We start from the raw sequence: 24,072 nt of genomic DNA, 5'->3' as shown, positions 1-24,072 counted from the left end.
GAGAAAAACTTTTACTAAGTAAATCAACAGTATAAACTGGAGAACAGACAGGAACAATGGTCGGTCAAACACAGGGATTACAAAAACAAGCACCAGGCCAAGGAGTCCATTTTAAGAAGTGGTATCCAAGACATCTTTATCTTTGCAAAGGATCTGAAGAAAGTATTTTATTGGGTCATCACAATAAACCCTTGAGGCTGGACAGTGAGTCCATGTGACCTTTCTTGGAGTCACCAGGGAGATAGTGGGAGACCAAAGAGAGAGCCCAGGGCACTGGTGCTAGTTCCCACGGTCACACCAGCTCCTACACAGAAGCCAAGGATACAGAGTCCACTCTCCTGCCCCAGTGCGTCCCTATACCCTCCCTTCCCACTGTCTGCTGGCACCATCTGTGGACTTGACCCACAAACTACAAACATCCAAATGTAAGCCCACAGACTTGATTACCCAAACCGCTTCTCTTCCCATATCACCTATATCTCTCTTCACGTCACTCCCCATCTTGGACCCATCCTTGGCCTCTCCCATCCCCCAACCCCAAAGACCATCTCAGAAATGGCTCCCAAATCGACCCCTCTTTTCTGTCCCCTACTGCTTCCACCTGTCTCATCTCTCATTCAGACTCTACATTTCAAGAGTCTCTCGTCCCATAGCCCTGGTCTTGATCTTTCTGTAGCTCCATCCATCCTCCATGCTGGGGCCAAAGTGATATTTCTAAAACTCAGCTCTGAGTGTGGTGTCCCTGAATGAAAACAAACAAACTTGCTTACAGGTGGAGGCAGGTCCAGGATTTGGGGCTGAATCCTCTATAATTTGGGGGACCCTCTTTGAGACCCTCAGTGTCCAGCCCAAAATTTGGCACATCTAGGAACATAATAAACATATTGTTGAGTTTATGAAAACTCAAAGTTTCTATAACATTGTACAGCTGATTCTTGAACAGTGCAAGGGTAGGGGTGCCAATCCCCCATGCGGTTGGAAATCTGCATATAACTTTTGACTCCCCAAAAACTTAACTACTAATAGCTTACTGTTGACTGGAAGCCTTACCAATAACATAAACAGTCGACTAACACGTATTTTATGTTATATGTATTATATACTATGTTCTTACAGTAAAGTAAGCTAGAGAAAAGAAAGTCATTAAAAAAATCAAAAGGAAGAGAAAAGCCATTCATAGTATGGTACTGTATTTATCAAAGAAAGAGTCCACATATAAGTGGACATGAGCAGTTCAAACTCGTGTTGTTCAAGGGTCAACTGTATTCCATTTTTAATTTATAAACCACTTAGAGTCCTATAGTCTCATTTGATCCTCTCAATAACCCCCTGGTTCATGTGCCAGGTGTATGTTTTAACGATTACCTTTAGGGATGAGGAAACAGGCTTGCCCCAAGGTCATCCAGCTAGTTTTGCAGTAGGGCTGGGGGTCTGGTGCAAATTTCTCTGATTTCCAACCATCTGGCCTTACACAATACCTACCATGCTGCCCGCTGAGGGCTCCAGCTCACCCCAGCAACAGGGAAGAACTGGGTTCCTCGAGGGCTGGGGTCAATCCACCCTCCTGCTTCCCTCCAAGGTGGGTGAGGAAGTGGCAATGGGGCACAGCCTCAGCAGGACGCCCCAGTGCCTAGCTGCCTGAAACCTTTCTCTAACCATATCAGCGGTTAGGGTGGGCGCTAGTTCCCAAAGCTCAGAGTGACTAAGGACTGGTCTTCTCTCTCTTCTCCAGCAACAGGATGGCAGAGAGAGCTCCGTGACTGAGGACACAACAGCAGACAGACGGCAACCATGGTTACTAGTTTCCTGGCCTAGGACCACTGACTTAACCTTCCCAATCACGCCCACCTCTCAGGGTTACTTGAGGCTAAAATGCCAGATGTATACAAAGCGCTGAGCGTAGCACCTGGCATTTCATCAAGACTAAAAATCAATACGCTCCCACATTCAGAGAAGACAGCAAGGATTCTGCATCACTTGATACTACCTCGTCATTGGGCAGAGTTAACCCAATACATAAAGGTTTCATGTGCTTCTTTTTAAATAGTGCATCGACCTACCGTAAAAGAATGAAGAAGCCAACAGCAAGGCTGGCCAGGACTAAAAGGACAGCAGGAAACACAGCAGCCAATATCACAAGAATAAACAGCACCATAAAAAATTGCTGCAGAAAGTTCTCTGCGTGAAATGGCAGCCTCACATCCAGCTCGTCCATATCCTTGGAAAAACGGTTCATTAGCCTGCCAGTGGGAGTTGTGTCAAAGAAGCTCATTGGGCTCTTTAGGATCTGTGGATAAAATCAGGGAGTCCGCAATGAGGTGTGTGTTTAGGAAACACCGACCACTCTGCTGGGGCTGGGATACTTCGAGCAGCTTGAGCATTTTTCCAGGGCCTAACACCGTGTCCCAGGCCATCTTGGGAAAGTGAGGATGCTCCCCATCCTTATGCCCCCCATGAATGAGAGTGGGGGAAAGATTCAGCCTGTGTGTGGAGCCCCAGTGAGAGACCCCGCAGGTCAGGCCACCCTCCAAACCTGGGATGCAGCCTGGGGTGCCTTGGGAGGAGGAGGGTATTTTGTGCCCAGAAGCAATAAAAAAGCTAAGTTCTCCTGTGTCTCTCTGACTAGTGTGAGCCACACCGTGGGCTCTGGCCAGGGCCCTGGCAATACAATAAATCAGTAAAATAGATCAATTCTGCCTACTGCAGCAGTGGAATGAGGAGGGGGCCAGAAGCACTTCTGGAGGCCATCTGTGGACGCAGGGCTCTTTGGAGCTAGAGATGGCCTGCTGGCCGGTGCATGTCTGTTCCTGTGCAGTGCAGTGTCCTCAGGGAAACCTTCCTGACTACCTTCACCTCCACCCCCAGTCTAGCCTAAGGGCCCATGACACATCCCCACAGTCCCTGGAGTTTGCCTTCACAGTCAACAGTAGATACTGTAAGCGCCTTGAGCATGTGTCTGTGCCCAAAACCCAGCACAGTGCCTGATGTGTCATAGGTGCTCAGTAAATGCTATTGACTCAACGACTGGAACTGCGTGCAGCCCCTGGGAGCAGTACCTTGTCAAACATGCAGTCATGTAAAGAAGAGGACGCCATCAGTGTGGTCTTGGTGAAGGTGAAACCTTTGATGACACTAAAGGTCAGCACAGACACCATGCTCCCTGCGTACACCCACTGGTACACGTGCTGCCCTGTGTCTGCCAGCACTGCGGCCAATCTCACACGCACTCTTGTTGCCCTGGGGCCCACAGGTCATCTTTGGAGAAAAACAAGAGAAGCACCAAGAATTGGTAAATTGTCAGGAAAGTGGGAATTAGCCAGAGGATCTTTCCGGAGAGAAGAAACAAAGGAGGTACATGATTGCAAAGAATGAACCAGGTAGTAAAATCAGGTCACTTTCCTTTGAGGACCTCTGAGCTTTGCCTGGGTCCTCCTGCTGGGCTCCCTGCCCCCAGGGCACCTGACTTACAAGGCTCGAGGCTCGGCACAGTCAGTGGGCAAGCAAAGCAGACAAACTAGGCAGGCACAGGGCAGCCAGATAGCTTCTGTCCCAGAAGCGAACTATGCATCAGGAGATGAGAGGTGATTTTGGGCCAGGAAGATTACAGAAGCACAGGAAATCTGGATTCCGTGGTGAGGCTGGCTGAAGAGCCCTCAGGCAGCCCATACAGAACAGGATATCAAGCCAACCCCACAGTCCCCTCCCTTTCCTTTTTTCAAGAAGCACCTTGGGAGGCACTGGTCCACTACCCTGAAGTCCCTGGTAGGGCAGAGGGAGCCTGGTCAAACACAGGGCTCTGGGAAGATTCAAGAAGACCACATGTGGCTCCATCCTGCTGGGAGGAGAACACATATTTCTGCTAGCATTTCTGGGGAGAGGCCATCTTCTCCTCCTGAGAAATTGGCATCTTCATTTTTCTCTGAGCCATGTGCTGAAAGTCAAGACTGCCTTTGGGGAGCAAACAAGCATCTTTCTTTTAAATGCCATTTTGCTGATTACAGCAATAGCAGAAATGTAAACCAGAGGTGACGGCTGATGGATGAACATCCATAAAAGCAAAAGCATCCCTGGGGAGCTAATTGATGAAAGGCCCAGCTTGAACAGAGGAGGCCTCATTGTGCATCAAGTTGTGCCCACAGTGTCTGGGCGCAGGGCAAATGCCCGGGTCTGCCATTACTGCTGCATGCTCAATTAGCCAATGGCACTAGCCCACTGGGGAAGCACCATACCTAGGAGTTTCCATCCTGACCAGAAACTTTGGGCTCTCCAGGGAAAGAGCTCTTAATGAGCCAGGGAGGATCTGGGAGAATATTCTAGAAATGGCGCTCTTCCTACACAGTGAAGAGCGCCCACTGGTTTCTCCCCTTGGGAAAGCCCTCGAAGCTGTGCCAACCTCCAGGAGAGCTATGGTGACCGTTCCCCTGCCCACATCTCCCCAGTGCCTTCCCACTTTGGTTGTCATAGCAACAGAACTATACCAAAATGTCATCTTGCAGGATGGGCCCACACCAATCCCAGGGGCTCCAGGAAAGCTTAGAAACCATTGACCAAAAGCTGGGAGAGTTTTTATCAAGCTCCAGCAAGAGCAGAATTATCAGTCCTTTCTAGGAGGGTCCCTGGTCTAGAGGAGACCCTTGGGGGGCAGATACCTGGTGTCTCAGAAAGATACATGGTAGCTCTGCAGCACAACCAGGAACTGAGTCTGGCTTTTGCATGTCCAGTTCCTGTAGAGGGACTTTGGAGGGCAGAGAGAGATGAAACCCTCTGACACCTGACAGTGTCAACAATAAGATGTCAGTTTCTGTTCAGAGGCAGAAAGATTAAAATCCATGCTAGGTTTCCCCAGCCCCTCCAAGGACATCCTCAGAGGTGCCTCACAATGGAGGCTGCAAGACTGACTCTATCCTACACAGGCATGACTCCACAGACATGCTACATTTGCCTGGCACAATCACAATCTTTTTAGTCAATCCTTTAAAATCTGAAGGTGGCACATGAAAATCCAGATGCCCTGCTTGTCTTGCAAAATCAAAGGGAATTTCAGGAATTGAACTGTGCAGGCAACTGATCTCAACTTCATGGAAAGGGGCAGTGGGAGGTAAATTGTGTGGTGTTGGGTGCATTCATGCTCTCTGTCAGCAACTGACTCATCATTTTCCAATGCCAAAGGGAAACTCACCTGTGAGCCCTTGTCTAGCCAGAGACCCAGCCACCAATTGCTGAAGGCAGAGCTGCCGATCATCAGGAGGAAGAGGGACACCACGAACAGAGAGAGGAGGTACCCTGCAAGAGGAGGGGAGGGGTCCAGAGGGTGACAGAGGAGGGGGCTGCAGTGGGCCCAACCCTGATAGAAAATTCAAAGCCTACAGGAAGAGGGCCCCCACCCCTGGGAACTGCCTTTCAGGCTGCTGTCACAAGTCTGGGTGTTGTGACCCTGAACCCCAAAGGGGACATGTGTTCCACCTGGTTGGAAAATGGGTCCAAATTGCCAATATATTGAAAAAAAAACTACCAATATGCACCTTAATAGAAGCAACGCAGTGTTCTTCAAAAACAAACAAAAGCTCAGTCTTGCTGGGCAGAGACAGGGAATAAAACTGGAAGGTATTTTTGCACATCGAGATGGGAACCTTGCACTAAGGCAGGCCATGAGCAGACTGCTGCAGTGCTCAGTGAAAAGGCAGCGAGGTGCGGAAGAACCACGGCTGGTTCATGCTGCTGCTCACTCAATTTCAATAGAGTCTGGCCACTTTAATGGAGATAAAGGGTGATTCCATTTAAAAGGCTGTATTATCAGACTTCAGATGGAAAAAAAAAATAAAAGCATTGATAAATAGCTCTAGCACAAAAGGAGTAATTGTTAAGGAAATCATAAAATGTGAACCCAACAGTTTGAGAAAGGATTTTTTAATGCAAATTAAATCAAGAAACCCGTTGTTTTATATCGAACCTCCAGAAGCCTTAATGTACATGTGATACGTTTTCCAGGTCACGGTTCCTTCCTGAGGGGATTCAGTCTGGACGAGCTGGTGCAGAGGAACTACGGAGGCAGACACAAGTCCTGTGGCACCTGCTGGCGGTGGGCGAGAGGGAGCCCAGTGGGTCAGGCACACCCCTCTTGCATACCCACACCCCCAACGGGGGCAGTTTTCACCCTTCCTTCCATTGTCCTACACTTTGAAATTCCCAACACACTTTTGCTCATGTTATTTGATTTGATCCTTATCACAGCCCTGTAAGGCAGGTGGCTTTCAGTATTTCCAGCAATATTAATGAAGCAACTACTATGTGCTCAGCCCTGGGATACAGGGGTTGTTTGGGTCTAGTTCTCCAGAAGTAGTTCCTAAGAGGGGGGTATGAATGCACGCAGCTTATTCAGGAGCTGTAGAGCATGGGAAAGGGAACAATAGAAGGCATCTCATCAAGCCAGCGAGCCCTGTGGGCAACTGGAACTTAATCCTATGTAGAGAAGTGTTGGAGCCAGTGTGGAACACACACGTCACAGGTGGATAGAGGATATTTCTACAAATCCCATTGGCCCCTGGGTGAGGGCTCCTCCCAGTGGGGCTTAATTCCCCAGCTCTTCTAGCTTGACCTGAGGCTGGCAGCTTGCAGAGAGAGCCCCCAGGCAAGAGAATACAGCTGGGAGTCCGGCTTCAGGCACTGAAGTGCTAAAGGCACCCACAGCAACTACTGAAGGGTTAACAAGAAAGAGGTGGCTCCTGTCTTCTCAGAGCTCATGCCTTGCAGAATAAACCCAGGGCATCCTCCTCGGGGGTGAGCCGCTGCCTAGACTCCCGATCGCCTCCATGGGGCTATTCCAAGTCCTCTCCACGTTCCAAAGGGAAGGGAAAATGACTGTCAAGTTCTCATGGAAAACACATCCAGAAGTCCAGGGATGCTGGCTCAAGAAGCTCCCAACAGTCAGAACTGAGTACTTGTCTCCTTCCTCTCCTTCACAGACAAGCATGAAAATGTCAGCTCCAGAGCAGAATCCTAAACTGTACATGGCTATTATAAACAGAGATAAATGGAGCTAGACCCAGGGGTGCCCCTGCGCATGCATGGGCTCTCTGCACCTTGCTCCAAGAGGAATAACCATCACACCTCAAAGGTGCCATGAATAGAGCTACGATTATACCCTCTGCCTGGGAACCTTTGTGCTTCTTTGAAAGTGCTCAGCCTGACTTCCTCTCATTGTATCTCACTCTGGACCTGCAAGATGAGGGAGATGCCTCAGTGGGTCCCCAGAGCCTAATGAAAGGCATTGTGGAGCACAAAGGGAACTAGTCAAATCCCACTGTAGCCCACCAGCCCAGCCAGGAGTGCTGATGATGCTCTTCACCTTGCTGTGCTCTAGAAAATGCCCTGATGCCAGGCGTGGTGGGCACAGCCGCCTTTAACTGGCTCCCTTCCTATAGCTTTCAGAGCAGGTGATTTCACACGCTCAATATCCCCTCCAGAGAAGTGGGGTGAGGAGAAAAAGAGGAGCAGGGTTTACTTTCTCCACAGGACTTCACATCCTAGGCAGCCTGGAGCTTTCCTGGGAAGGCGTGGAAGAGAGGGTGGGTACCTCACTTCAGCCTTGGCCGCCTCCAGAGCGATAAAAATATGTTGTCTTTCCAAACGTGCATGCATTTGTCACAAGCACCATTAATGGTGCCAAATTTCATCGATTCAAAGACTCACAATTTTTTTTTTCACATTTTAACATCTCTGAAATCAGGATGTGCCTTCCATTCGGTAGTATGCCATATCATCTAATTGGCAGAGATTTTTCTTTCTAAGTGGTACATAAAACGATGGTGATCTTAAAATGGATGATATCTGAAATTTGACGAAATACACTGAGGTTTTTTTTTTTTTTTCAGCTACACATTATTGAGGAATAGAGCTCTAACTTGGAAAGCCACCAATGGCACTTTGAGGAAAGAGACAGTGGATCTGGATCCCTGCCCTCTCCGTGCCCAGCCCTGGGGAAGGGCATAGAATAGCTGTTCAACAAGTGTTGAACAGATATAGGGGTGGAAGGGAACAGTGTGTGGGGAGGAGAAGAGGGAGCTTGGCGAGGCTGACCCACACCAGGCTTATCTTATCTCCCACATCTCTTCTCTCTGCCTTCCTGGAATTCCTTCCTGCCCTCAGCCTCAAAATCCTCCCCCTCCCCCACCTTCTCACCACAGTGCCCCCCAGAAAACTTCTACATATCTTCGAAGGACTAGTCCCAAGGTTGCCACCTCTGTGAGGCCCTCCCTGACTTGTTATGCCCACTCCAACTTCCCATTACCCTTATCCCAGTTTCCCATGATTATCCCCTTGCGTGTGTTGCCCACCAGACCATAAGATCCCGAGATCTCATATTTTTGTCTATGCAGACAAGGGTGGTGCCCAGCACATAGCAGAATGGTTAGTCCTCCCATCCAGTCTCTTCAGTGCTGCACATTCCTTGCTCAATGCTCCCCATAAAGAGTGTAACACATCTCTCTTGTGTGTGCTTTTGCCTCTAACCAATCTCTGTGCACTGCTTTGACCTCTCTAACTAATAACAGTAATAACAACTGTTGAGAGTTACTATACGTCAGACACTGGGCTAATCATTTTATGTGCAGTTTCTCATGCAATCTTTGCAAGAATTTATGAGGTTGGTTATTATTTCCCCATTTTATGGATTAAGAAACTAAGATTCAGAGTGGACAAGTACCTTGCACCAACTCATAAAACTAGTAAGTGGTTCAGCCAGAGTTTGGACTCAGGCAGTTGAACCCCAAGGCTCACATGACAGTAAGCTGTATTAATTCTAGCTGTCCCCAAAGGACTTAAAATGTGCCTACATTTCTCCATCCAGAATGCTCAACAAATATTTAAGACTATATAACTGAGGGAACGAATAGCAAATACCTGTTATGTCTATAAATTCTGAGTCCATTTCAGGTTCTTTTCCTTCATCTTTCCCATCTCCTGGAGCCAAAACTAGGGTGAGAAATAAAGAGAGATCTGTGTCCGCTCGTGAGCCATGGGCAATAAGAGAGGAATGGTTCGAACTCGGATTGTACCAGCATCTTCATCTCTCTCAGCGGGGCTCTCCTTAAGGGCTTCCACCATTGCTGCATTGTGAATGTGCTCAGGATCCTGGAAACAAAATGACAGTCCTTCTGAAAGCTACAGGACAGGACTTCTTCCAGGCTAGAGATCGAGAGGGAAGGACCTCATCTCTTGCACCCAGGTGTAAAGAGTTACCTTGAACTGCAACCCTCGGAGATTGTGAATCAGTTTTGCATAGCACCCTCTCTCCTCCATTAACTCCTTGTGGGTTCCCTTTTCACAAATCTCTCCATCTTCTAACAAAATGACTTCATCACAAGACTCCAAGAACTGCAAAGATATTAAAATGATCTACAGTGAACTTCTGCCTGGTAAGAGAAGAGCGCCATGCCAAACTTCCTTCCAGTGGCATCCCAATCTCCTCTAGTACAGAGGTTCTCAACCTTGGCACTGTTGGCACTGAGGGCCAGATCATTCTTTGTTGTTGGGGTGGGGACGGGGGCTGTCCTGTGCATTGTAGGATATTTAGCAGCCTCCTCCTTCCCTCTACCCCCTAGATGCCAGTAGCACCCCTTACCCCAGTTGTGATAAGCAAAAATGTCTCTAGCTATTGCCCTCTAAAGGGCAAAATGGCTACCAGTTGAGAAGCACTGATCTAGTGTCTACTGGTGTCTTGAGTACAAAGGGGGCATCTGGTTGTCACTGAAACACTGTTCCCAAAATGAGCTGCCCTGCTAAGAAATCTGATCAGGGGGCAGTTGGGATTTGGAATATGAAATTGACAAGTTACTGTAAGACAAGATCTGGTGGAGACCTCAGCAATGACCTTCCTTTGGTATAATGTTACAAGCCCACCTCATCATCCTCATCTAGCCCAGGAGAAGCAGAACACAGAGCAGTCCCTGGCCACCAGGCCCTACTCCTCCCCTGACCACCACCCCCATACCAAGCCTGAGGAGTTTACACCAGCTTTATCTGTATGATAAAAATATAGCCACATTTCGCCCAAAGCACTTCTGTTTTTCTAATTTGAGTTCCCTTCATTTACATATCACTCCTGAGATCAAAGAGTTCTGCTAATAGGGGTTTCCTCTTATTTGAAATGAGATAGATTTCTCTCCATAGGATCAACCCATCTAAGAGCAGGAAGCCCCTCCTACAGGAGCACATGTTGTGAGATTTAAGATGGTTCAGCCTAACGAAGCCTTTGCAATACAGGCCAAAGGTCTTCCTCTAAATTCGGGGTCCACTGATTCAAAGCTTGAAAGAAGCAGCTGCGTTTGGTCACTGTACTCCCAATGGGGTGTTGGGGGAATGAGGGTGGTGCCCAAAAGGCCAGACGACAACAGTTCTGACAGCTTGGGCAGCTCCAGCCTTTCTGCCTCCCTTGGACTAATGACTCAGCTCCTTGTCCAGTTTCCCAGATAGCTAAGCAGCAACAGCCTAGCTTTTAATGTGCAGTTGAGACACTTTCTGAGAGAACCTTTTTCCTGAAAATAACCTCTCACCTTTATATAGCATCTTCTAGCCTTTCAAAGCCTCATCTTGTTTGGTTCTTATGTCTCAATCTCTCACAAGCCAGTAAAGGAAGTGGCAGCCTTGTTATCAGCCCATTCTCCAGATAGGGAAACTGAGGCACCAGTGTGGGGCATGTGGCAGCCTCACAGCCTTTTCTTCCTCTCTGGGGGCCCACATTCTAGCCCCAGAAGCTCCTGGTGAAGGCCCTCTGGCTAGTGAGCCCCCCAGTTCATGCCAGTGAGATCTGGCGTGATTTGAGCAGCTTTGTTCTGCAAATTCTCAAAATCTGACCCTGGGATGGTTTTCAGTGGTGACCGCAGGCCTCATTTCATTTGTTTCCTCATGGAAAGGAAGAGCAATCGCCCAGCCCAAGCACCGGGAAGCATCCGGATTGGCTGTGGGCTGGAGAGTAAAAGCAGCGGAGCAATGTTCTGGAAAAGCCCTGGGGCTTCAGTTCAGGGGCTCGGAGCCCCCTCCTCCCCAACAACGGACAGCTGGACTGAAACTCCAGTGCCATCTAGTGGCTGCTTGCATTTTTTAACGCTCAAAGAGAAAATGACCTTGGTGAAAGGTAGGCTCTTTGAAGAGACTTAGGCCTGGGGAAAAGATAGTTCTTGCCTGAGGTCATGCTGCTAGTCATCAAGGTTCAAAGACTGGACCAGGGCTGAGGTGACGACTCCCCCCAGTGAAGATTCCTGCAAAGACAGCTATGACCCACAGTTGTCAGGGGCCAGAAGTCCCCCTCCAGATCCCCAGGACCCCTCAGGAGGACAGCCCTCCCCACTGCAGGGGGTCTCCAGGGCTTGGACCCTCACTGTGCAGAGCTGTGGTTACAACATTTAGCACACTGGCTGGGCAAGAGCCCATTCCCACTGACCTCATGGGGGTCCAGAAGAAATCCAACCTTCTCTTCCACTCTGATGCCCGGCCAGCAGAGTAACTTGTCGGCACCACACTGGATGCTTCCTGGAGGTGACCAAGCCCACTCAGAGGGAACCCAAAATTCAGATGCTTGGAGCTTATTCTGAGAACTCCAGTCTTCAGCAAAGAGATACAAGCTGGGGGCAAAACTACCGCAATGGGAAAGAACGGTTTTCCTGGGTCTTTAAGAAATTTCCCCATCTTCAAGCTGGCCCTTCTGGCCACCGATAGAAGATCCTAGAAATGCTGGTTAGAGCACCCTGTAGCCATGGTGATCTCATTTGCCTCCCCCTCCCCAGGTTGACTTACCCTTGCAAAGACCATGAGGTCTGCCTCTTACCCCCAGACCAGGCCCCTGTTGAATATTTTCCCCACAGGTGGCAGGAAAGGAAAGAAGATAGGACTTCTGCTCCAACAGTCCACTCAGTGCAGGTCAGTCCCATGGGATCTCTCCTCCAGCAGGAGATGCACACATGTATATACACACATACACACACACACATACCCCACACCTATAGGGGCTCACCGTAGAGAGGGGAGATGGAGGCAGGGGGAAATCTGGTTTGTCTCAGGGCAGAGGGGAGTCTTGTATTCCTACCAGGCATTCAGAACCCTTGATGAGGCTGACACTGTGAGAATTCTCCCCACCCTACCCAATTCTCAAGTGCATTCAGGGCAAGCTTAGTAACTCCTCAGCAAGATTCGTGTTCCTAAGCCTGAGAGAGTGGCTCTGAGAAAGAAAGAGTCTTGCCTTAGCCCAAAAGCCCTGGTCTCTAGCCAAGGGCAACAGAGCCTCTTACCCCCCTCCCAGGCACTCCTGTCCTCAGGCCCACCTAGCCTTGCTGGAGGAAGGGTGGGGCCTGAATTGTTTCCACCTGGCTTCCCACCTCCCCACAGTCAGTGGTCCAGAGCTGGAGGAAGTGGCCCATGTCCACCCCATAGATAGGGGTCATTTGCTTCTGGAGAGCCTATCCTCTGGTGGAAGAAAGACTTGGCCCCGCTGAACCCAAATTTAGAACCAATAGAGGCTATGCCCAGAGAACAGTAGGCAGGGCTATGTGCAAGCTGGGATGGCTGGGGAAAATCATGAATGTAACCTACACACCTTGCTCCCTCCATCCCTGACCCTTTCCAGGTGATGCCAGCCTCGGATGGGACAGGTTTAGGCAGAAGAGGAGACTCTGTGAGCATTAGGTGCCACACCCCATCCTGTGACCTCATGAATCCTGCCAGTCCCAGTCACCTGCAGCTGATGGGTCACCAGGACGATTGTCTTCGCCCTGAGCATCTTCTTAATGCACTCTTCAAAAACATGCTTCCCCACGTGGGCATCCACGGCTGACAGGGGGTCGTCCAGCAGGTAGATTTCGTGGTTTGAGTAGACAGCACGGGCCAGACTGATCCTCTGCCTCTGCCCCCCAGAGAGGTTGAGGCCCCGCTCCCCAATCTGTAGACAGGAGCAATGTTACTGTCCATCTCTGGGCCCCATTCCCACCCTGCAGTCCTCAAGGGAACTAGAGCTTTTTGAAGCTTCTCAGACTCTTCTGCAGACTGATGATTACTATATTCCAGATCCTCCACCCTTTGCAGGGACCCCCTGACTGCACTAGATGCCCTGGGAAGTGGAAGACTCACTTCTGTAGGAAGCCTGGTGGGCAGTGGCAACTAGAGAAAAACTCCAATGTTGAGTGAGGGGGACCTGTCCTTCCAGTGCATAGCCCATAGAGACGGGCTGTGTCTTGACCACTAACACCAAAGGGAATTGTAGCAGAAAGCTCTGGGAGAGTGGATAAGTGAACAGGAGGGAGCAGAGCCTGGGAGCAAATGGGCAAGGAGGCTCTCAATTTGCTTTTGGACCAATTCCCCACCTCCCCTAGGAGCTCTAAGCTCTACAAAGACAGAAGGCATGTCTACCTTGTTTATCACTATATCCCTAAGGTCTGGCATCACACCTGACCCCAGAGCAGGTGCTCAGTAAGTATTTGTAGAAAGCATGAAAAGCTAGATAGCTAGATAGGTTATTCTGTCCAACTGACCCCAAAGTGAGCCCTTATTATGTTCAGCCAGGCATTGGGCTGGGCACAGGGGAAGGACACATGAAGCTGGACAACAACGTCCCCTATCTACTGGGAGTTCACATATCAGCAGAAAGTGGAGGCATGATCAGTTATGCACATAATAATGGTACAAAGCAGAATTTAACAATTGCCAACTGAGAAGCATAAGATACGTATTCTGGGGCAAATACTGCAGACTGTGAGATTCAGAAAAGTCTCCTTCAAGGGGGTGGATTTGTGGTTGGAACTTGAAAGGTGATAACAATAGCAGGAACAGAGGTCTGGAGGCTGGAAGGCAAGTGCACACGTAGGCAGGTAGGCATGAGTAGAAGCAAACCCTGGGGAGGTGGGTCAGGGCTGCAGCAAGATGAATGCCAGGCCAGGATGGCTATGGTGTCCATTTCCTTGACATAGGCACATTGAGGGCCCTAGCAGAGAAAGGCAATGTATTCCGAGCTTGGGCAAAGTCGAAGACTAAGCAGAGGACACACTGGGATGGGGAAACAGGAAGATGGCATGGTGACCCCCTACCCTGGGTCACCTGAGTTGGCAGGCTCAACCCTGGGCCCAGGCAGCTTTTTGGACAAGCAGCTGGGAGCAATGTTTGGAAGGCAGAGTAAATGAGGCAAGTAGGGGCCCTTGAGACTCCAGCCACAATGCAGCAGCCCTGGACCTCTGTGTTTGGAGGACAGAGCCAGTCCATAAGATATGGAAGCAGCTTTCACCAGAAACCTTCTCTAAGTTAACAGGCAGATTGGGAATGGCTCCAGGAGTGACCACACTGAACCCAACACAGGTAGAGTTGGAACCACATCCATTATAATATTCCCCCAGAATAAACCCAGATGGAGAATTCAGGATGGTAGAACTTGGCTTTTCCCATACTTCCTAGGACTTTTCTGTCTTCCAGGGCATCCAAATGTGGATGGAACCAGGGCCTGCCAACCTCAGCCCTTTCAACCTGGACAGCCAGGCTGCCATGCTGCTGCAGTGCGGCTGAGCTCCTAGCTCTGCTCACTTCAGTCAGGTCTCCATAAGGAAGGCTGCTCAGGTCCTCCTGAAGGGCACAGACTCGAACCGTGTGCTGATACCTGTGGACACAAACAACAGAAGTCAGCATGGTAACAAAAGACCCCATTGCTGGTATCACTGGGCTAAGGCAAGGAGTTGGCCAGTTGCTTCATCTTTGATGTCCAAAGGCAGCTTCCCCTTGACCCCTAGGCATTCCCCACACACCTGATGCAGAGTTGACTCAGGGATGACTCCTTCCCTCACAGGCTTCCTGCCCTGAGGGGAAGATGATTCAACGACATGAAACCTCAGAAGGCAAAACTGGGGGCACCAACTGCTAGCATGGCTCTTGGGAGTCAGAGAAGGGAATGACCAGTGTGAGCTGAGGTCAATGTGGGAGGCTTCGCAGAGGATGCAAGACCGTGAATGGAAGAAATGTGTGTGGATGGAGGGTAACAGCAAGGTGCTGGGATGATTACTAATGATGACCCTGACATCTGCTCCAGGATACTCCTCAATCCACCAGTCACTCCTACCAGGTTGGAAAGACCAGGGCTTTCTCCCCCTGAGACACCTGAGTACGCTGGGCACAGAGGATACTGCCTGAGGAACAGAGGCCAAGCAGGAATAGAATCTCAGTGCCTTGGACCTCCTAGCTTCTTTGTTTTGTCCCTCAGCATTGCCCACTGTCTAGCATTGGGCCAGTCTTTAGGGAGTCTAATGGGCAAGGCCCTAATCAACTCTCAGCAGCCATGTTGCTGGGATCAGCACCTCATCCCGCAAAGGACAGCAAAGCTGGGGGGCCCATGACCTACCGGGCATGACCCCAGTCTCACTCCCTGGGAACTTTGGACAGCAAGGGATCCAGGAAAGTCAATAAGCTAGTGGGTAGGAACTCAAAAATGCTCAGGCCTCAAGAAATGGGAGAGTTTCACACCTTCCTCCCTGGGTTTTCTCTGTGCCTCATTCCCGCTCAGATGGCCCGCACTGTAGATAAACTCTTTCCCAGGGCACCACAGTACACCACGTCACTGCTTCAGGGACTAGTTCCTGCTCTGAATTCCCTGATGTTCCTGGTGTCAGTTCAAGCTCATGGCCTATGCAAGAAGCAGCCAGTTCCCACCACTGGGCCCTAGGTTTCTGTCCCACTTGACAGGCAACCTGCCTCCACAAGGGTTAATTAGTTGACTAATTAATTGATTGATTGATTAGCTGATTGATATCATCAGCATCATCAGCATCATTGGGGTCCTCTCTTCTCAATGCATGACAGTGGGCAAGCCTCACAACTCAGACTTTGCAGGACACAGTCTCCCAATAAAAGGCACCAACAAGAGAGTGAGCAGGCAGATCATGGGTAGCTGCCCTTCAGGTGGCATGCTGACCCCTGGCAGAACTTAATGTTCTGGAACAGAAGCCGGCAGAGCCCTGAGCATCACGCCCATACACTAACTTTAGGAGTGGTATATATATATGGTGGTTAAGACTGAGGGCTTTGGCAAGGTAGCAATATTTACATTAGACAAAATAGGCTTTAAAGCGAAAACTGTAACAAGAGACAAAGAAGGATATTACATAATGATAAAGGGATCAATCCGACTAGAGGATATAACAATTGTAAATATCTATGCATCCAACATTGGAGCACCTAAATACATAAAGCAAATATTAATGAATATAAAGAGAGAGGTTGATGGTATTACAATAATAGTAAAAGACTTTAACACCCCATGTACATCAATGGATAGATCATCTAGGCAGAAAATCAATAAGAAAAGTGTCTTTGAATGATGCATTTGACCAGATGGACGTAAGAGATATATAAAGAACATCCCATCCAAAAATAAGAAAATACATTCTTTTCAAGTGCACATGAAACATTCTCCAAAATACATCGCATATTAGGCCACAGAACAATCCTCAATAAATTTAAGAAGATTGAAATCATAGCACGAATCTTTTCTGATCATAACAGTAATAAAACTAGAAATCGGAGGCGGAGCAAGATGGCGGAGGAGTAGGAGACCTAGATTTCGTCTGGTCTCAGGAATTCAGCTGAATAGGGATCAAACCATTCTGAACACCTACGAACTCAACAGGAGATCAAACAGGAGAGTAGCAACAACTCTCTGAACAGAGAAGCGACCACTTACTGGAAGGTAGGGCGTGCGGAGAAGTGAATCCGAGGCGATATTCGGGAGGATAGACGGCGGGGGAGGGGCCTCCGCCAGCCGCTTCTGGCAAGTGATAGAACCGCGGAGCACAAAATCGGACCTTTTAGAAGTTGGCTCGGCAGAGGGACGTCGCTGCAGTGGCTAAGCGGGGGGTGGAATCCTCCCGGGACAGTGTGGTCTCAGGAGCCTTGGGGTCACAGAGAGACCGGGGGTGCCTGAGTGCGCCAGAGCTCCCAGGTATTAGAGCAGGGAAGCCGGCTGCAGAGATGGAGCAGAGTCGCGGGCTCTCAGCTCGGGGTTGCCATAAACTGTGATCTGCGGCCCAGTCGGGGCACGGCTCCCCCAGCAGGGACCCAACAAGCAGCAGATCCGGGGAGACTCCCCTTCCTTCCCGGGGAAGAGCGGTGCGGGAACGCACTGCAGGGATCTGCTGGGTTTGGAGACTCTGTGCGGGGTCGGGTGCCAGAGATAGCAACGCTCCATCACAGGCCGGGTGAGCACGGAGTGCAGCCGGAGACCGGGGACACGGAAGTGACTGCTTTTCTCTGGGGGCACACTGAGGAGCGGGGCCCCGAGTTCTCAGCTCCTCCGAGTGGAGATTGGGAGGCCACCATTTCTACCCTGGTCCTCCAAGGCTGTACTGAGAGCTTGCAGGGAACAAAAACTCCTGAGAGCAAACCGGAGCAGCTTCCTTAGCCCGGACCGACAAGGGCGGGGCAATTCCGCCTCCGGCAAAGACATTTGGAAACCACAGCAACAGGCCCCTCCCCCAGAAGATCAGCACAAACAGCCAGCAAGCCAAGACCAAGTTGATCGATCAAGGAGAATAGGAGAACTCCAGCGCTAGGGGAATACTGCACATAGATTCATGGCTTTTTTTTTTTTTTTTTTACCATGATTCATTATTTCATCAAAGTTAATTTTTGTTGACTGTTTTTTTTATTTTTCTTTTTCCCTTTTTCAACCAACATCTTATAAATCCCTTTTAAAAAAAAAAAAACATTTTTTATTTTTCATTTTTAGAGTCATATTTTATCCCTTCATAGTAGTTACCCTTATTTTTGGCATATATATATAAGTTGTTCTCTCTTTAAAATTTTGAGGTACAGTTTCTTCTAACAGATCAAAATATACCCTAAATCACTAGTGTATGGCTTTGTTCTAGTCTCCTGCCTGATCACATTCTCTCCCTTTTTCCTTTTTTTTTTTTTCTTAAATCTTCTTTCTTTTTTCAAACAACTTATCTTACCAAGTCCTTTTATAAAATCTTTTATAATTTTCATCTTTACAGTCATCTTCCATCCCTTCATTGTATCAACCCTTATTTTGTACATATATGTCTTTCTTCCTTTAAAATTTTAGGAGGCACTTTTTTCTAACAGAACAAGATACGCCCAAAATCTAGTGTGTGGCACTGATCTATGCACTAGCCTGATCATATTTGATCATATTCTGCCTTTTTTGTATTGTTTTGTTCTTGTTTTTATCTTTTTTTCTTTTTTTTTCTTTTTCTCTTTCTTTTTTCTTTCTTTCCCTTTCTTTTCCCCTGGTTTCAGGTCTTTTCTGATTTGTATACAGTATATTTGCTGGGGACGTTGTAAACCTGTTAGCATTTTGTTCTCTCCTTCATCTATTCTCCTCTGGACAAAATGACAAGATGAAAGAAATCACCTCAGCAAAAAGAACAAGAGGTAGTACTGTCAGCCAGGGACCTACTCAATACAGACATTAGTACGATGTCGGACCTAGAGTTCAGAATCATGACTTTAAAGATACTAGCTGGGCTTGAAAAAAGCGTGGAAGTTATTAGAGAAACCCTTTCTGGAGAAATAAAAGAACTAAAATCTAACCAAATCGAAATCAAAAAGGCTATTGATGAGGTGCAATAAAAAATGGGGGCACTAAATGCTAGGATAAATGAGGCAGAAGAGAGAATCAGCGATATAGAAGACCAAATGATGGAAAATAAAGAGGCTGAGAAAAAGAGAGAGAAACAACTACAGGATCACGAGGGCAGAATTCGAGAGATAAGTGATACGATAAGACGAAACAACATTAGAATAATTGGGATCCCAGAAGAAGAAGAGAGAGAGAGAGGGGCAGAAGGTATATTGGAGCAAATTATAGCAGAGAACTTCCCTAATGTGAGGAAGGAAAGAGGCATTAAAATCCAGGAGGCACAGAGAACCCCTCTCAAAATCAATAATAATAGGTCAACACCCCGACATCTAATAGTAAAACTTACGAGTCTCAGAGACAAAGAGAAAATCCTGAAAGCAGCTCGGGAGAAGAGATATGTAACCTACAATGGTAGAAACATTAGATTGGCAACAGACCTATCCACAGAGACCTGGCAGGCCAGAAAGGACTGGCAAGATATCTTCAGAGCACTAAACGAGAAAAATATGCAGCCAAGAATACTATATCCAGCTAGGCTGTCATTGAAAATAGAAGGAGAGATAAAAAGCTTCCAGAACAAACAAAAACTAAAGGAATTTGCAAACACGAAACCAGCCCTTCAAGAAATATTGAGAGGGGTCCTCTAAGCAAAGAGAGAACCTAAAAGCAGCAAAAAGCAGAAACGAACACAGACAACAGACAGTTAACAGTCACCTTACAGGTAATACAATGGCACTAAATTCATACCTTTCAATAGTTACCCTGAATGTAAATGGGCTAAATGTCCCAATCAAAAGACACAGGCTATCAGATTGGATTAAAAAACAAGACCCATCCATATGCTGTCTGCAAGAGACTCATTTTAGACCCAAAGACACCCCCAGATTGAAAGTGAGGGGGTGGAAAACTATTTACCATGCTAATGGACACCAAAAGAAAGCTGGGGTGGCAATCCTTATATCAGACAAACTAGATTTTAAAACAAAGGCTGTAATAAGAGATGAGGAAGGACACTATATCCTACTTAAAGGGTCTATCCAACAAGAAGATCTAACAATTGTAAATATCTATGCCCCGAACATGGGAGCAGCCAATTATATAAGGCAATTAATAACAAAAGCAAAGAAACACATTGACAACAATACAATAATAGTGGGGGACTTTAACACCCCCCTGACTGAAATGGACAGATCATCTAAGCAAAAGATCAACAAGGAAATAAAGACTTTAAATGACACACTGGAACAAATGGACTTCACAGACATATTCAGAACATTCCATCCCAAAGCAAAGGAATACACATTCTTCTCTAGTGCCCATGGAACATTCTCCAGAATTGATCACATCCTAGGTCACAAATCAGGTCTCAATCGGTACCAAAAGATTGGGATTATTCCCTGCATATTTTCAGACCACAATGCTTTGAAACTAGAACTCAACCACAAGAGGAAAGTCGGAAAGAACTCAAATACATGGAGGCTAAAGAGCATCCTACTAAAGAATGAATGGGTCAACCAAGAAATTAAAGAAGAATTAAAAAAATTCATGGAAACCAATGAAAATGAAAACACAACTGTTCAAAATCTTTGGGATACAGCAAAGGCAGTCCTGAGAGGAAAGTATATAGCAATACAAGCCTTTCTCAAGAAACAAGAAAGGTCTCAAATACACAACCTAACCCTACACCTAAAGGAGCTGGAGAAAGAACAGCAAATAAAGCCTAAACCCAGCAGGAGAAGAGAAATCATAAAGATCAGAGCAGAAATCAATGAACTAGAAACCAAAAGAACAGTAGAACAGATCAACGAAACGAGGAGCTGGTTCTTTGAAAGAATTAACAAGACTGATAAACCCCTGGCCAGACTGATCAAAAAGAAAAGAGAAATGACCCAAATCAACAAAATCATGAATGAAAGAGGAGAGATCACAACCAACACCAAAGAAATACAATTATAAGAACATATTATGAGCAACTCTATGCCAGCAAATTAGATAACCTGGAAGAAATGGCTGCATTCCTAGAGATGTATCAACTACCAAAATTGAACCAGGAAGAAATAGAAAACCTGAACAGACCTATAACCACTAAGGAAATTGAAACAGTCATCAAAAATCTCCCAAGAAACAAAAGCCAGGGCCAGATGGCTTCCCAGGGGAATTCTATCAGACATTTCAAGAAGAATTAATACCTATTCTCCTGAAACTGTTCCAAAAAATAGAAATGGAAGGGAAACTTCCAAACTCATTTTATGAGGCCAGCATTACCTTGATCCCAAAACCAGACAAAGACCCCATCAAAAAAGAGAATTACAGACCAATATCCTTGATGAACATGGATGCAAAAATTCTTACCAAAATACTAGCCAATAGGATCCAACAGTACATTAAAAGGATTATTCACCAGGACCAAGTGGGATTTATTCCTGGGCTGCAAGGCTGGTTCAACATCCGCAAATCAATCAACGTGATACAATACATTAACAAAAGAAAGAACAAGAATCATATGATCCTCTCAATAGATGCAGAAAAAGCATTTGACAAAGTACAACATCCTTTCTTGATCAAAACTCTTCAGAGTATAGGGATAGAGGGTACATACCTCCATATCATAAAAGCCATCTATGAAAAACCTACAGCAAATATCATTCTCAATGGGGAAAGGCTGAGAGCTTTTCCCCTAAGGTCAGGAACGCGGCAGGGATGTCCACTCTCACCACTGCTATTCAACATAGGATTAGAAGTCCTAGCCACAGCAATCAGACAACAAAAAGAAATCAAAGGCATCCAAATCGGCAAAGAGGAAGTCAAACTCTCACTCTTTGCAGATGATATGATACTGTATGTGGAAAACCCAAAAGACTCCACCCCAAAACTGCTAGAACTCATACAGGAATTCAGTAAAGTAGCAGGATATAAAATCAATGCACAGAAATCAGTGGCATTCCTATACACCAACAACAAGACAGAAGAGAGACAAATCAAGGAGTCGATCCCATTTACAATTGCACCCAAAACCATTCGATACCTAGGAATAAATCTAACCAAAGAGGCAAAGGATCTGTACTCAGAAAACTATAAAATACTCATGAAAGAAATTGAAGAAGACACAAAGAAATGGAAAAACGTTCCATGCTCATGGATTGGGAGAATCCACATTGTGAAGATGTCAATGCTACCTAGAGCAATCGACACATTCAATGCAATCCCCATCAAAATACCATCCACTTTTTTCAAAGAAATGGAACAAAGAATCCTAAAATTTGTATGGAACCAGAAGAGACCCCGAATAGCCAGAGGAATACTGAAAAAGAAAAGCAAAGCTGGTGGCATCACAATTCCGGACTTCCAGCTCTATTACAAAGCTGTCATCCTCAAGACAGTATGGTACTGGCACAAAAACAGACACATAGATCAATGGAACAGAATCGAGAGCCCAGAAATGGACCCTCAACTCTATGGTCAACTTATCTTTGACAAAGCAGGAAAGAATGTCCAATGGAATAAAGACAGTCTCTTCAACAAATGGTGTTGGGAAAATTGGACAGCCACATGCAGAAGAATGAAACTGGACCATTTCCTTACACCACACACAAAAATAGACTCCAAATGGTTGAAAGACCTAAACGTGAGACAGGAGTCCATCCAAATCCTAAAGGAGAACACAGGTAGCAACCTTTTCGACCTTAGCCGCAGCAACTTCTTCCTAGAAACATTGCCAAAGGCACGGGAAGCCAGGGCAAAAATGAACTATTGGGATTTCATTAAGATAAAAAGCTTTTGCACAGCAAAAGAAACAGTCCACAAAACTAAAAGACAACCGACAGAATGGGAGAAAATAGTTGCCAATGACATATCAGATAAAGGGCTAGTATCCAAAATCTATAAAGAACTTATCAAACTCAACACCCAAAGAACAAATAATCCAAGCAAGAAATGGGCAGAAGACATGAACAGACATTTCTCCAAAGAAGACATCCAAATGGCCAACAGGCACATGAAAAAGTGCTCAACATCGCTCGGCATCAGGGAAATCCAAATCAAAACCTCAATGAGATACCACCTCACACCAGTCAGAATGGCTAAAATTAACAAGTCAGGGAACGACAGATGTTGGCGGGGATGTGGAGAAAGGGGAACCCTCCTACAATGTTGGTGGGAATGCCAGCTGGTGCAACCCCTCTGGAAAACAGTATGGAGGTTCCTCAAACAGTTGAAATTAGAGCTACCGTTCGATCCAGCAATTGCACTACTGGGTATTTACCACAAAGATACAAATGTAGGGACCCAAAGGGGTACGTGTACCCCAATGTTTATAGCAGCAATGTCCACCATAGCCAAACTGTGGAAAGAGCCAAGATGCCCATCGACAGATGAATGGATAAAGAAGAGGTGGTATATATACACAATGGAATATTATGCAGCCATCAAAAGGAATGAGATCTTGCCATTTGCAACGACGTGGATGGAACTGGAGGCTGTTATGCTGAGTGAAATAAGTCAATCAGAGAAAGACATGTATCACATGACCTCACTGATATGAGGAATTCTTAATCTCAGGAAAGAAACTGAGTGTTACTGGAGTGGTTGGGGGTGGGAGGGATGGGGTGGCTGGGTGATAGACATTGGGGAGGGTATGTGCTATGGTGAGCGCTGTGAATTGTGCAAGACTGTTGAATCACAGTTCTGTACTTCTGAAACAAATAACGCAACATATTTTAAGAAAAAAGAAAAAGAAGAAGATAACAGGAGAGGAAGAAAAGGGGAGTATGTCAGAGGGGGAGACGAACCATGAGAGATAATGGAGTCTGAAAAACAAACTGAGGGTTCTAGAGGGGAGGGGGTAGGGGGATGGGTTAGCCTGGTGATGGGTGTTGAGGAGGGCACATTCTGCATGGAGCACTGGGTGTTATGAACAAACAATGAATCATGGGACACTGCACCAAAAACTAATGATGTAATATATGGTGATTAACATAACAATAAAAAAGAAAAAAAAAGAAATAAAACTAGAAATCAATCACAAGAAAAAAAAACTGGGAAAAACACAAACACATGGAGTCTAAACAACATGATATTTAACAACCAATGGGTCAATGAAGCAATCAAAGAAGAAATAAAAAACATATGGAGACAGACAAAAACACCATGGTTCAGCATCTTTGGGACACAACAAAAGTAGTTCTAACAGGGAAACATATAGTGATACAGGCCTACCTAAGAAACAAGAAAAAGCTGAAATAAACAATCTAACCTTACAGTTAAAATAACTAGAAAAAGAAAAACAAAGCCCAAGAAGAGTAGAAGGAAAAGATAATAAAAATCAAAGAAGAAATAAATGACATAGAGATGAAAACTAATCAGAAAAAAATCAATGAAACCAAGAGTTGGTTCTTTGAAAAGATAAATAAAATTGATAAACACTTAGCCAGATTTGCCAAGTAAAAGAAAGG

At 46.6% G+C, this 24,072-nt stretch overlaps 1 protein-coding gene across 1 annotated transcript in view; it reads right to left on the bottom strand.

Annotated features, from left to right (window-relative positions):
• Window positions 1–24,072, bottom strand: part of ABCC12 (ATP binding cassette subfamily C member 12) — a 104,532-nt gene that overhangs the window by 25,287 nt on the left and 55,173 nt on the right. Inside the window, 10 exon segments of the mRNA XM_027617235.2 lie at window positions 2,061–2,287; window positions 3,057–3,209; window positions 3,211–3,255; window positions 5,180–5,283; window positions 5,951–6,040; window positions 8,899–8,973; window positions 9,048–9,129; window positions 9,238–9,372; window positions 12,725–12,928; window positions 14,557–14,629. Coding sequence (XP_027473036.1) covers window positions 2,061–2,287; window positions 3,057–3,209; window positions 3,211–3,255; window positions 5,180–5,283; window positions 5,951–6,040; window positions 8,899–8,973; window positions 9,048–9,129; window positions 9,238–9,372; window positions 12,725–12,928; window positions 14,557–14,629 — 1,188 coding nt within the window.

The sequence above is a fragment of the Zalophus californianus genome, chromosome 17, assembly GCF_009762305.2.
Source record: "Zalophus californianus isolate mZalCal1 chromosome 17, mZalCal1.pri.v2, whole genome shotgun sequence".
Classification (NCBI taxonomy): domain Eukaryota; kingdom Metazoa; phylum Chordata; class Mammalia; order Carnivora; family Otariidae; genus Zalophus; species Zalophus californianus.
The sequence above is the reverse complement of the archived record's forward strand: the minus strand, read 5'-3'. Positions and strand labels throughout refer to the sequence as shown.